Here is a 13,427-nt window from a genome sequence, read left to right on the forward strand (position 1 = left end):
GAAACCAGACCATCCCATGACTTCTATGGCTAGAAAAGACCCCAGAATACAACATGCCCCTGGCTCATATGTTTCTTCCAAACTGATACTGAGACAGCCAATCTAGATGGCTAGCTGGCCTCGCAGAATGGAGTCCGCACACTGAAAACCTACACTTGACCATCAGTAAGTCTGAATTGTATCTAACTGGCCCTCTGGAGCTACCATTAAGCTAACACAGAATGAGTGAGTTATTACTATGCACCAAGTACTGTCATAGGCCCTTCACATACAGCATTTCATTTGACCACAGGGTTTTTACTATCCCCTTCCGTACAAAAGGAAGTTGAGGCACAGAGAGGTGAAGCAACTTGCCCAGGGAATGTGGTTACTAAGTAGAGAGTGGACTGTGAACCAAGGCCATTGGACCCAGAGCTCCTGGACTGAGCCATCATTCTACCTGGTCTCAGGGTCCTTGAGGCAAGAGGGGACCAACAGGAATCTCCCAGCAGAACACACTCTTGGGGATAAGATGTTCACCTACTTTGGGTCCCCCATTAGCCTTCCATGTCCACAGATGGGTCTGTTTTCTGGGTGGGGTGGGAATAAAGTTTTGGTTTTGTAAGAGGAAGAAGTTCTGGAAATTGGTTGCACAACAATGTAAATGTACTTAACGCTACTGAACAGTATATTTAGAAATACTTCAGATAGTAAATTTTATGTTACATGTATTTTACCACAGTTCCAGTATCAGCCTGAGGATGAGCCTACCAGGGGGCCCCCAAACCCCCTTCAGGTGAAACTGGACATCAGGCATCTGGTTGCCTGAAGCTTGGCAGTCCTCTTATTTCTGATGTTTTCTCCATATTGCTCTCACCCTTGCTTCTCATCTCTGATGGGAACTCAGACATCTACGGAGGTAGAGGTGCAGGGAGTCTGGCCATAATCGCCACACCTCTCCTTTCCTTGAAACAAAGCTGTAGGGGAAAGGAGGGCAAATCTAGCCCTGACCTCCAGTCCCTAGAGGTAGGGACTCCTGAACGCAGGCTTGCAAATAAATGCCCGGATTCCACCAGGCTGCCAGTGTGGATGGCAGGCCAGCCTTTGCCTGCTAAAGTACGGAGACACACGAGATCAGGCTGCCACTATACATCCTCTTGACACAAGAGACCATGATCCTCTCCCTCTCCACCCATGCTCTGAAAACAATCTCCTCCAAAGGTGAGGCTCACCTATTTTAATTTAAAATGGCCAAAGAATTCTGGTTTAAGGACTGTCAAATCTGGGGCCCTCAGGTAGGAAGTCCAAGTAGGAAACGACAAGGGTGCAACAGAACTGTCACACAGGCACAGACAAATGAGGTTGTACACTCACGGCTGGGATTTCTTCATATTCATGCCAGCAACAGAGTTCCGCACCAGCAGGTACCTCCGTAACTTTCTTCAGGTACCACTGCAAAGGCTGGCTGTCCTGCTCCAGCAGCAGGCTCCACAGGACCCCAGATTCTGTCAACGATTCCATTGCTCTCCAAGGTTCCACCTCTCCACGGAGCCCAACTGCTTGAGTTCTGATTCCCTACTCTCCCCACAGGATGAAAACGGGCAGGCTTGCCTGGGCTGAACGCAGATGGGGGACCTCTGGCTTCTTGACAGATGGGTCTACGTAACCCCAGCTGGCCTCCTTTTCTCTCCTAGAGCTCCGTTCCCAGCACGAAACTCCACAAATGGGAGGGTGTGGTCAGTATGGTTCTTGGGACAGGCCGGCCGGCCAGTCTCCCATGGCCGGGTTCTGCTTCACCCTGCTCAGCTCCCAGTGTAGGCTGGTCTTCACGCTAAGGGTGACTCAGAGTGGATGTGGTGAAGCCCCTCCTCCTGGTCAGTGTGGACAGCCACTCCAAGATGCCAGCTGAGGCCAGAGGAGGCAGACGAGACAGCAGGTGCACAGAGCTAGCTAAGGACTCTGAACGTCAGGCCACTGGTGGACAGACAAACTGTGCAGGAAGAGGGTGGCCCCGCAGCCAGGTCCAGAGGTCTACCTCACCTTACTCACACACAGCAGGGTGGCTCATAGTTGTTCTGAAACCCCAAGGAGAGAACTAACGCCCAGCTCTCCAGCTCTGTCTGGCCTGTCCCATAAGGCAGTCCGTTCAATGTGTAATCGCTACTCTTGGCGGACACTGGTTGCTATGACTCACTGCCCTTACCCAGGCAGAGCGGCCACCAATGGCTGTGGCAATAGGGCCTGCTCTCATCCCCACCCCTACACACACCCCTTTCCTCCCAGACATGCTCCTCTTGGCTGACCAGCAAACAACTTCTTTGTTAGAGTCTCCAGTGGCGGGAGGGAGGGAGAGAGGCAGGGCGGGTGTGCGGGCAGGACCAGAGCCCTACACATGCTTCAAGTTACAGGATCTGGTGATGGTACTGGCCAATGTCCTCCAGTAACCCCTGGCCTGCCTGGCCTCCCAACAGATGTTTCCTGCAATGGAAAGTAGCTGGCCAAGGCGCCAAGTGGGGGTGAGGGGAGACAAGAAGGTGCCAGGGGCACTGCTCTTATGATGAAATGTGAAATTTGAGACTCAAACAACCAGGGACTTCTTGCAGACACACTCTCCCCTCGCTGACGCATCCATCCACCCACTTCCCTATGGCAGCAGCAACAGGAGATTTGGAAGTTTTACTCATCTGATAGCAGACGTGCTGATGGGAGAAGTTGAGCAGATTGCCTGGAGAAGTTGAGGTCAACAGCTCTGGGGCCTGTCTAAGGCATCTCCTTCCTTTCCAGGGGCCCTGCCCTGCCTCCAGCTCTAGCAGGAGGGAAACAAAGCCAAGAGGATTCCCAGGCAGCTGCTCAGACCTTGAGGGCCAAGTAGCAATGCTAAAAGCAGAGAACTTGGCCCCAGGTCAAAAGGAGACAGCCCAATGCAGAGAAGCTGAGATCTCCGGGAGAGGAATGGGAGTCAGGCCAATGGGGGCAAGAGGGGTTCCAGACAGAGAAGCTGGGGACCAGGATCAGATTAACACTGGGGTTGGGAAGACTTGCATTCCCAGGAAACGTCAGGTTTTTGAAACAAATGGGGCCCCACCCTCACCCTTCCTAGCTAAGTCCACCTTGTGAGGAGGGCCTGAAGCCTGCACATGACGAATGGTGCCTTTGTCCTAGGAGTCTCAGCAATTTGATGCAGCAGCACTAAGGCTTTGGTGTGCTTACAAAGGTCCTAATGAACGCACTGAAAATGTAGGTTCTTGACTCCCAAACCCAAAGATTCTGATTCAGAGGAACCTGGGGTCTCCTGGTTAAACAGTGTTGGAGAAAGTAGAGGAAAAGTCTGAATCCTTCCCCAGACTTCTGTACCCCACTCTCATGTACACACCCTGTATACAGCCACTGCCTCCACGCATGTACACTATGCAAGGTAATTACTCCATCACATAACTAACTTATCAGGAAGGATCTACACCTCAAACACATTTATATCTTCTACAGCACTCAGTACGACATGTTTCAAATATCAGATGCGGAAAAAACTATTTATCAAATGAATGTATTTCTAATACGCCTCTAAAACTGTTCCTATTTACACAGTATCTTATGAGTCCACGCCCACATAGATCCCCAATTGTATATACATGACTTCTCAGTGCCCAGTGCCTGCCAACACTCTCCAAACTGTACATCTGAGCTTCTCTTTGCCCTGTGTCAGCCCTGTCCTCAGCTGTGTCACAGGAGACGTCAGCAATTCAATGGAAAATGTCTGTCCTGGGCCACACCAGACCCCAAGATCTAGGCCCACAGGGTTGATTCCTTACAGTAATTCCCCAGAAGCATCTGAGTATTGCTGTGGGTCAAATGCGAAGATGACTCTTTGGGTTACAATGGGGTGAGGCAGGTGGAGGATACAGGCAGAGAGTCTAGCCCCTGGGAAATGAGTCTCAGTGTGTCAGCCTTTGTCTCCTACACCCCCTCACATAGCTGGGCAGGGCAAGGCCGTAGTAACTCCAAGCCTGAGGAGAGGGAATTGGCCCTGGGCTAAACATTAACTCTATGGCAAACACTGGGAGCTGGGACCAAGTGGTACTCCCCTCCTTGGGTACAGGAATGGGGGAGGGAAAGTGAGGAATAGCCCAGGAGAAAAACAGATGGATTTTGGTGGAGTATTGGCCTCCCCTAGAAAGAAATCAAAGGCCCTCCAACCAAATCCGGGTAGGGAGGAGCCAGGCGCGGGACAAAGGGACAGTGGAGACAGGGGGAAGTGACTGAGCAAAGAAAAGAAAGATGGTGTAGGTGTGGGTATAATACAGAAAGGTAGAGAGGAGTGGGTGGGAGTGGGTTTCCTCTGGCGAAACGACCACACTGCAGAAAGTTAGGGGTGGCTGTGGGGGGGCAGGGGTCAGGAAAAATCTTCAGTCTAATGGGTAAATAACAGAGGGGAGATGAACAAAGGTAGAGGGGGCAGTCTGTCCCTGGAAAATAACAGCAGGTCAACAAGGTTGTCACTGCAGTTCCCCTTTCAGCACTTCACTATCCCCCAAATATGTGAATGTCATTTCTACAAAGCTTTGTTCTCTTGCTCGCCATCTTACGCCTGCCAGACCTGCTTGGTCATTCCACAGGATGGGCACTGTCCCTTCCTCCCCACCAAAAAGCCAGCATCCCTAACCAGGGGCATCAGACAACTGGGGTGCTAAGTCTCAGGCAGCTGCCAGGGTCTGGGTTCAGAAAAGCTCTGATTTCAGGCATGCTCTTTCCAGGTTGCCATGGAGCTGACTGGCCTCCAGGAGAGAGGTGAGGCAGATGGGGACAGTACACCCGCCCACCTGAGGCACTGGGAAGACCGCTGCGGCTGTTTGCTTCATCTGAGATGCAAGCCCACTGAGCCTAGCAGGGGCCACCTTCAGGGACAGACTGCACCCCTCCAGCCTCCAACTCTGCCCTTGGCCCCCCACTGAAGCTGAAGCCCTGTTCCTGCTTATCCCTCCATCTCATGTCTATTAAGGCTGTGCCTCCCAAGCTGGGGGCCTTGACGAGTAAAACTAGGATGGTCCAGTGAGATTAGATGTAATCAGGCCTGGGAGGGGCTCAGGGCAGTTGTAGATGGCACGGCCTTCAAACCTCGTCTTGACCTGCATGTCCCTGGCTAGAGACCAGAAGCTCTCATGCCTCGGCCTTCCCATGTGTCCCTGGGGTCCAGCCATTTCCCCTCATGAGATCCACTCTTGAGGCCAAGGTGGTTTGCCATCATGGCTAAATAGGTAAAAGTAAAATGCAGAAGAGAGACAGATGAAGAAGGTGGCTGTGGAGTGGGCAGGGGGGTGCAGGGTGGCTTCCTATCAGACCCAGGCTACTCTAACGGGCCTGAGGTGTTCTCACGATGGTCAGCAACCCTGCACTGACTCTCACTGTCCTGAATCTGGCCAGGGCATTTCTAACTGTGCCTAGAGCTGGGGATTGCAAAGCCTTTACCTATTAGAAGGACTTCCAGTGCAACGATAGGGCCTCAGGCAGCAGAACAGCTACAGCAAGCACTACCCCAGGTGTCAGGAGAGAGATTATAAAGAGGGCTGTCAGCAGTGCTGAGAAGGGGAGATGGGGTGTCCTTCCCAAGGGCCAGAGTCCAACCAGCTCAGGCAACACAGAGACAGTTAGGAGGAGAGTGGATGTAATCAGGCCTGGGAGGGACTCAGGGCAGCTGTAGGGAACTGACTAAGAGAAAACAGAGCAGACTAAGGGAAAACAGAGAACCAGGTCAAAGCCACAGGAGCAGGGCAAGGGCTTCCTGAAAAACCAGGAATGGACTATTGGGGGGCAGTTCTGCAGATCTGGGGGGGAAGTTGAACTGAAGTTTCCTGATGAGCCCTTGGCACACAAGAACATAGACACATACACAATGCACTGCATGAAAATGTTGTCTATCCACCCAAGGGCTCATGCACTGGGAGGATAGGGGCACCTCATGCTCATGTGCACTGATCCAGGTGGCTCCGGTGACCAGGTGGCCCAGTCCAGAGCTTCCTGATCAAACCCGGGCAGTTGTGTCTAGGGGAACAGCCATGCTCAGGCCCGTGCCCATGGAAAAGCACACTGGTGCCGTCAGAGTGGGCAAATATGGGGGTGACGCTTACTGTGTGGAACACACCCCCCGAATCAGACAAGCCCAGGGCATTGGTCTCAGCTTTAGGAAGAGAGCAGGATTTTAATTGGCGGAGAGAAATCCCAGTGTTACTTGAAGCAGGACTCTGCAGGGCTCTGCCTTCGATGGCAGCTGCTCAGCACCCTCCGGATGTGAAAACACATGAAGATAAAATGGAAAGATAAACCAGACATAGCTCCTCATATCTGTAGCTCAGGCCGGCTGGAGATCCCTTGTCACCTCTCAGCTTCCCACCTGCCCTTCTTTCCCAGTGTCTGCCTGTCATTTCTATCTGCCTCCTCCACGTCGTTCTGTTCTGCTCCCTGTCCCAAAATGAGTTAGACCATCCACAGAACCAGGAAAAGGGCAGCACTGGGCCATGGAGGGCAGACACAGGAGCCACGTCTACCTGGTGACCTTAAATCGGGGAACAGAGGAAGAGGGAGCAGCAGGAAGACATTTGTAGGCGGGTCGCAGGACATCTGGTACCGCTGAGTTTCTGGAAGGACCCTGCAGTGTGACAGCAGGAGTCCAAGAGAATGGCAGTCAGGAGGGAATCACTAAACGCTGCTCAGCAGAGTCTCCTGTGCACTTGGCTTCTGTGAGTTAATTATCTGGGCTCGGTAGAGAGTCAATAATGCTTCTGTAATTCATTCAGGGTGAGAGGTGGAGGGTGAAAGGAGACAACTGGGATTAACAGAGGGTGAGAGGCAGCAAAGACCTGGGAAATGAGTATTCTGGAGGACGGTTTTATAAGGAGATTTGCAGTCAGCGAGGGCCGAGTGCCTCTGCATGTCTCCAGCTACAGGTGGAATCAGTCAGCAAGCAAGTCTTTGGCCGTGCCTGGCTCCTCTGTGATCTCTTGCTTATCTGTCATCGAGACCCCTGACTTCTGTGTCCACATATGGCAGCTGGCCCTTTCAGCCAAGAGGCAGGATCTATTTCTAGTTGTGCCTCCACTCAGGTAGACATTGGGAGGAAGAGTGCTCAGATGCCAGCTTTTATGTGTGGGGCTGAGGGAGAAGAAATCCGAGGTGCAAGGATGGCAGAAAGACAGAAGAGAGGAAGTAAAACCTGCGAGAATCAGACAGAGAGAGCCAGCCGGGAGACGTGAAATCAGGGAAAGCGGAGGTAAAACGGGGTGTAGAAAAGGAAAATGAGATAGGTGTGTGGGGCTGGGGGTGGTGGTGGTCAAGAAAAAGAAAAGTGAGGTGAAACAGAAAAGCCTGAGGGAAAGAACAAAGAAAAGAGAGGAGAGGGTGGAGCCTAGCAACAGGGTGAGGACTTGCAAGTGTCCATTTGGATGTTTCCATTGTCTGCTGGGTCTGCAGCGCATGTTTCCAGCTCCCCTTTGGGGGCACCAAATTTGCAATACGGCTCAGAAAGGTGGAAGGTTTCATTAGGCGAAGGATGCTGGAGTCCCCACACAGCTCCTTGGAGAGCACCCCCCATTCTCCTACTTCTCCTCCCACACAGAAGGAGCTTCTCTCTCCTTCCAGGATGTGAGCTCTTAGCAGCAGGTAGGCTGCAAGGCCAGGTGGGTCCAAGGGGGAGGGCTGAGAATGAAGGTGTGGTGTCTGCCTTCTCTCCAATGCAGGCCACCTCAGCCCTCAGCTCCCCGCCAACAGCACAGTCCAATGAGCCCCACCCTGTTTGTGCCAGGTGGGGCTAATCCTGGCAGATCAGTCAGTCCATGAAGCCAGCCTACACACAGGCAGGCTTGCTGAGCAGGTCAGAAGCTACAGGGCTCAGTGACATGTACTTGATTTGGGGAATCGCTGAGCTGTGTGGGCAAACACCCCCCCCCCCACACACACACACGTGATTCTGGCCCAAGTCCCTCCATTAAACCCAAGCCTCTGCCCTATCCCCTTCCCCAGTGTCCTCAACTTCTGTCATCCACAGTCAGGCCATCTTGTCCCACACTTTCTCCATGCCCATGTAACCTGCTAAAATGGAGCCTGGGATTAGAGAATGGGGAAAGGTGGCATCCATGTGATCAATCAGGATCAAGTGTGGGGAACAGCAGGCTCAGAGCAAAACAGATAATGACCTGAGCCAGGCCATGGTTGCAAACTGCCAGCTCCTCTATTGTGCAGTCCCAGAGGGTAGGCACAACCTGACAGGGGTCAACTAAGAGACTTCAGCCAGCTGCTCCTCATTGGAAAAGTTCAAAATCCTGTGGCCCAGTCTATGTGACCATGAGGATGTGGCCTTTGTAAGGACTACCGCTCCACAATGCACTTTCTGGGTATGCAGCAGCTGGCTGAACCACCCCAATGGACGACCCCAGGCTACACCTTCACCACAGACCCAAGCACAGTGGATATTTTCTAGAAGGGCCATGCCCTTGGGGCTATTGAGGTATATACCTGGGGTGGGGTTGGGGTGTGAGTCAAATTCCATTATATGAGACATCTGTATACTACTGAGGGCAAGTATTCTGGCTGCATTTCCCCCCACATGTCTTGGTTCTGGGAAGGAAATTGCAGCCCTCAGTTCAGGCCCAGGGCTGCCTCAGTCCCAGAATTCTGTCTGGTCTTGGGACACCTTCCTGACTGGTCACCTCTACTAAGTCTAGGGGAGCCTCGCCCAAGAGTCTAGGGAAGAATAAGGTACACAACTCTCCTTGGTCTCCCTGAATCCAACCCTCCCTTATCAGGAGTCCTGCTGTGCTACAGAAGATCACTACCATATCTGGTTTTTGATGGGGGATGGGGCTGATCAGGGGACAAGCCCACCCTTCGAGGTCCCTCAATTTGCTTCAGACCATGGGCAGCCTGACTGCTCTCCATACTACTTCATTCCCTCGACCAGGTCCATGTCCACACCCCTCCCACTCCACGTACCAATAAGAAGGGAAACAGGGATACTTACATTATACCAGCTCTGGCTTTTCTGAAAGGACAAAATAAAAGAGAAGGTGAAATTAGTCAGGGAAGAGATGGTGGCATGGCCAGGGTATTCCTGGCTCCAGAGGGAAGGTTACACAGACAGCAAAGGGCGGGCAGGGGAGAGGAATCGAAATGCAGCTGAATGCTTCCCACGTGGCCGTTCGGGAGGGGCCTTCTTTTCTCAAGACATGTCCAGAAGGAAGGCCCGGGGAGCAGTCCATGCTGGAAGCTCTGCCGCGTTGGGGTGGCAGGCAGTGGCGGCACCAGCTAGAGCTCAACGGCAAGGGAGTCGGAGCCCCATCATAAGGTTCTTCTGATGGGGGAAGGGATGCACAGCAGACATCCAAGACCCAGTCCCCAATGGGCCCTGACCAGAAGCAAAGTGCAGATAGAGACCAACCCTTGGAGCCTTCTGCTCCAAGTCAGCTCCTCTGTAGAAGGCAGCATGGGACGCTTTGGTGTCAAGGAGGAAAAGGGGCTGCCTAGAAACTTCTTCCGACTGTGTTCTCAGTGAGCAGATAAGTCAGTTCCTCCTCCTGCTCAACAACCTGACTGATGGCCTCCTCGGTGATATTGGCAGGGGAGGGGTTGGGGGTTCAGCACTGGGAGGAAAGTTGAAGCACATAATTGCTAAAGGTGCCATAAATCAATACCAACAAAAGCAGACTCCACCCCAGCTCCAGAATTCAAGTGCTCTCCATTAGCAGCCCTGGGCAAAGGTTACTCCTCTTCATGGTAAATGAAAGCTTTTTAGGGAAAGAGGAGGGATGGCTAAAATGATGCCTTGTCTGTAGCTCTAATCTCGATGGCCTGGAGTCCTTTATGCTCATCCCACTTGGAAGATAAGCAGATAGGCATTGAGACACACTAATACAGGCACGCCATTGCCTAGGCCTCATCCCTTGAGGTGCTGATCCAATAGGTTTAGATTGGAGCTGGAGTATTTCCAGTTTTGAAAAGCTTGCCAAGGGTGTAATTCAGGCAGAGAATCACTGGGGAGAGGGAAACCCTGCCTGCAGGACAACTTAACTGTACACAGAGCTGTGCGCCCTGGGCACAATGAACAATCTTTATCCCCTTTACCTGGTCTTAGGGGGTCCTGGCTCCTAAGGGAAGAAGAGGGATGCGACTGTCTCAGGATGTCTGCTGCGCAGTGTCTGGTGGCGGGGTTGGAGGACAGGTGAGTGTGTCTGTGGAAAGCGTGGTCATGTGATCTCCCCCTCACCAGCTCTCCCATCCCACTAGAAGAGCTCTATGGAGACCATCAAACTTCACTCCGAAGGGGAAACGTGTAAGCAGAAGGGAACAGGCACGCGTGGTGCTGCCTCGGACTGGTTTTGTTTCATCCTCACACCAGCTCTCACTGGTCAGAAGGGCAGATGGCAAAGCAGGTCCTCAAATGCCCTCTGCAAAATATGCTCTCCAAGGTCATGCCCCCAACAAAGCCTGTCACCATGACCTCATCTCCTCCAATCCACAGGTATTAGTAGGTAAAGGAGCCAAATCCAAACATGCAAAACCAACTATTTCATCATTGAGGAAGCTATTGCCACCTGGGAATCCTGAACCTGGAATTGAAAAATTAGCCTGTAAAAATTCAGGCACTGGGACATTTAATTCCTAGGCCCTAACTCTGAGATCACAGGTCGTGAGGCTGTGCAGATATTCATTAAAGTACATTTCCTAGTGGTGGAAAGACATGTTTTGGGAGCTGCCAGCCTCGATGGCCCCACAGTTTGCCTGCATTTCATCAAACCAAAGCCAGGTCATCGGACGCCTGCTTCACAGCTGATGACACATTCTGTCACTCACCTCTTAGCCCCTCCCCCCTTTGTCCTGACCTTCATGTGAGACCCTAGGAGGAAAGGGGGCAACAAGAATTTGGGCTGGGTGGGGAGACCCAAGATCCTTTATTATTACTCCCGCAGTGCTCTCCCTCTTGCCTCAGCCTAACGGAAGTAGATGTTCTCTTTTTATGTACTGTCATACAGCACACGTCCCTTCCAAATCTGTTTGCAACGAAGAACATCAACGTGACAAAGAACCACAACCAGGGAACCCATGTCCCACCTCTAATTAGCTGTGTGATATCTTTGTGTGGAATATTTTCTCTTTTGTAAAGAGGGGTAAGAATGCATGTTCTCAAGTATGGAAATGTGAAATATACCATCAAGGGCAAGGACTTTTGTCTTGTCCCTCAGCGTGAGACTCTGCCCCTAACCAGCTCTCTCTGAGCAGCTTCTTACGTGCCACCACTGAGGGTGCCACTGGGAAAAGCGGGCACCGACGCCTCCAGCCTAATCCACAGTAGTCCCTGAGACTATCCACTGTGAACACGAATCCCTGAACTCTGACCAGCCTCGTGGAAGCAAATTTGATCCTCGAGGCTGTGCTCTCCCAGGACTTAGTTCTGACATGGAGGCCCCCTGACATGGGGGCAGGGAAGCCAGAGGGCTGTGGGACTCGGAGGGTGAGGGCAGGGGTGTCCACTGGCAGCAGGGCAGCTATCTGCCCTTGTAGGTTCACTGAAATGCCCCTCCTTGGGCCAGAGGTATGGAAAGAACAGAACTCGGGAGTGAGGATGAGGGCTTTTCTGACAGGTTAGAAATGAATTTAGCTAGAAGAGGAGCAGGGAGTCAGGAAAAGGACCCAAAGACAGAACTGTTGGGGATGGGGAGCTGAGCAGAACATGTTTCTATTGCCTCCTAGAAGAGGTCTGAAAAGCAAGTGCCTAAGGGAATGCAAGGCCCCTGGAAACAGACTCAAGTTCCCTAAAAACATCTCCCCAGCACAAAGGCTCTGGGAGTCTGGAAGACGGGGGCGGTGAAGGGACAAAGGCAGGGATGAGAGGAACTCTACATTTAATAGAAGTTAGGAGAAAAAACAACTTCTTACTTTGATCAGGTTAAGTCTGTCATACTGAAAAGAAAACCACAAAAATTAGGATTGAAAAACAGGGGAAAAGTCAAAGGGAAAAGGAGCCCAGAGACACAGAGCCAGGGTGATGCAGTGCACCCAGTGCAGGGAGGACTTGCTTGGGCTCATGGGCACCTCCCCTGCTGCTGTCCTCGATCAGGAAGCGGCCACTGGCTCCCTCTAGTGGCCCCAAGTCAGCACTACACAGCAGAAGCTGGGTGGTAGCACAAACTCAAAGGGTCCTGGGAAGTGGAAATAAAACTGCTCTGGTCAGGGCTGCACGTAGGAAAAGTCGGTCTCAGCAGTATAGATACAGGTTCACAGGAGGGGGACATGACTGATCACCTAGTCCAGCCCCTACATATTAACACATGAGGAAATGCAGGCCTGGCTGGGATAACAGTGACAGCAACTCTAGCTGTCAGATCCTCTGCCGTGGAAACATTTGGTCAACCTGTGACAATGTTACACCAGGGGAGGTGGTCTCCCCACTACATGAACACACTCTCCTCTTTCCCTCACCTCTGCAGCTTTTCCTCACTTTCTGCTTCAGGCCCTGATCCATGTAGAACCGAATTCCTATATAATTCTCATGTGTCTTTTCTAAAGTCTGTGTGTCCCACACATGCATTTCCCAGCTGGACCACAGTTGCTACCACTTCTACCTGGGGTGGTAGGGTATCCCTCTCCCACAAATCAGTCCTATTTTAACTTCATTTAGAGGATAGGATGGTGGTGTTGGTGGCAATGGTCATGACTGGTGAGGGAATGGGGTGGGTGGCTCCCCAAAGCCAGGGAACTCAGAGTACGTGTCTACTGGGGAAAGGTACTACCACACACAAGTTCTTCAAAGGGGAAGAAAACCTAGAGTCCCTCAGTCGCCTCTCTCTTTAGCTTCTTAAGAAAGCGGCCAAGATTAATGCTCAGTTCACTCTCAGTTTATGGTCCCTTTCGAATGACTCATTTTGCCTCTTCAAAATCTCAGGGTTCCAGCCTGACTCAGGGCACCTGCTCCCTGAAAACATGTCCCACTAATAAATTAGTTTTCTGCCCCTGAATTCACATAATATTCCCAACTACTCAGGTTTGGTCTGTGGATAATCTGGACAGTTTCTTATCTCCCTTTCCAGACTGTATGCTGTCTGAGGGTAGGGAACCTGGTTTTCATACTCGCTTCCCAAAGAAGACCTACCGTTTAGTAGGAGATTTTAACAAATCTTCATTACTGGGTACTCACCTTAACCTATCAGCTGACTATTGGGCTGTCGGAAAAGTCATGACATATTTTTTCTGTTTTTCGTTGCAAAAATGCGTCATGACTTTTCCGACAACCCAATAGAAGAGGCGTTCTGTAAATGGTGACTAATTATCATACATAGGTATTGCTCTGGTCACTGAGTGTCTTGCTAGGTATAGGGTAAAAGGGTAAGGGGGCTTAGAGCTTCACCTTAGGATGGAAAAGTGCGCAAAGACTGTGGGCAGAAACAGAGAGATGGAATAACCTGAGG

At 51.6% G+C, this 13,427-nt stretch overlaps 1 protein-coding gene across 21 annotated transcripts in view; it reads right to left on the reverse strand.

Annotated features, from left to right (window-relative positions):
* The window catches only part of GRAMD1B (GRAM domain containing 1B), a 253,091-nt gene that overhangs the window by 31,618 nt on the left and 208,046 nt on the right, over positions 1-13,427 (reverse strand). For 11 of the 21 annotated variants that reach the window (XM_019628340.1, XM_019628330.1, XM_019628333.1 and 8 more), the window contains 2 exons: positions 11,899-11,922; positions 8,987-9,007 (listed from right to left, as the gene is read on the reverse strand). In XM_019628340.1, coding sequence (XP_019483885.1) covers positions 8,987-9,007; positions 11,899-11,922 — 45 coding nt within the window. Of the gene's footprint in view, positions 1-1,353; positions 7,932-8,986; positions 9,008-11,898; positions 11,923-13,427 lie in introns of those variants that run through there. The other 10 variants (XM_019628339.1, XM_019628334.1, XM_019628335.1 and 7 more) reach the window with 2 other exon arrangements.

Source organism: Hipposideros armiger, unplaced genomic scaffold, assembly GCF_001890085.2.
Source record: "Hipposideros armiger isolate ML-2016 unplaced genomic scaffold, ASM189008v1 scaffold_781, whole genome shotgun sequence".
NCBI classification, from domain to species: Eukaryota; Metazoa; Chordata; class Mammalia; order Chiroptera; family Hipposideridae; genus Hipposideros; species Hipposideros armiger.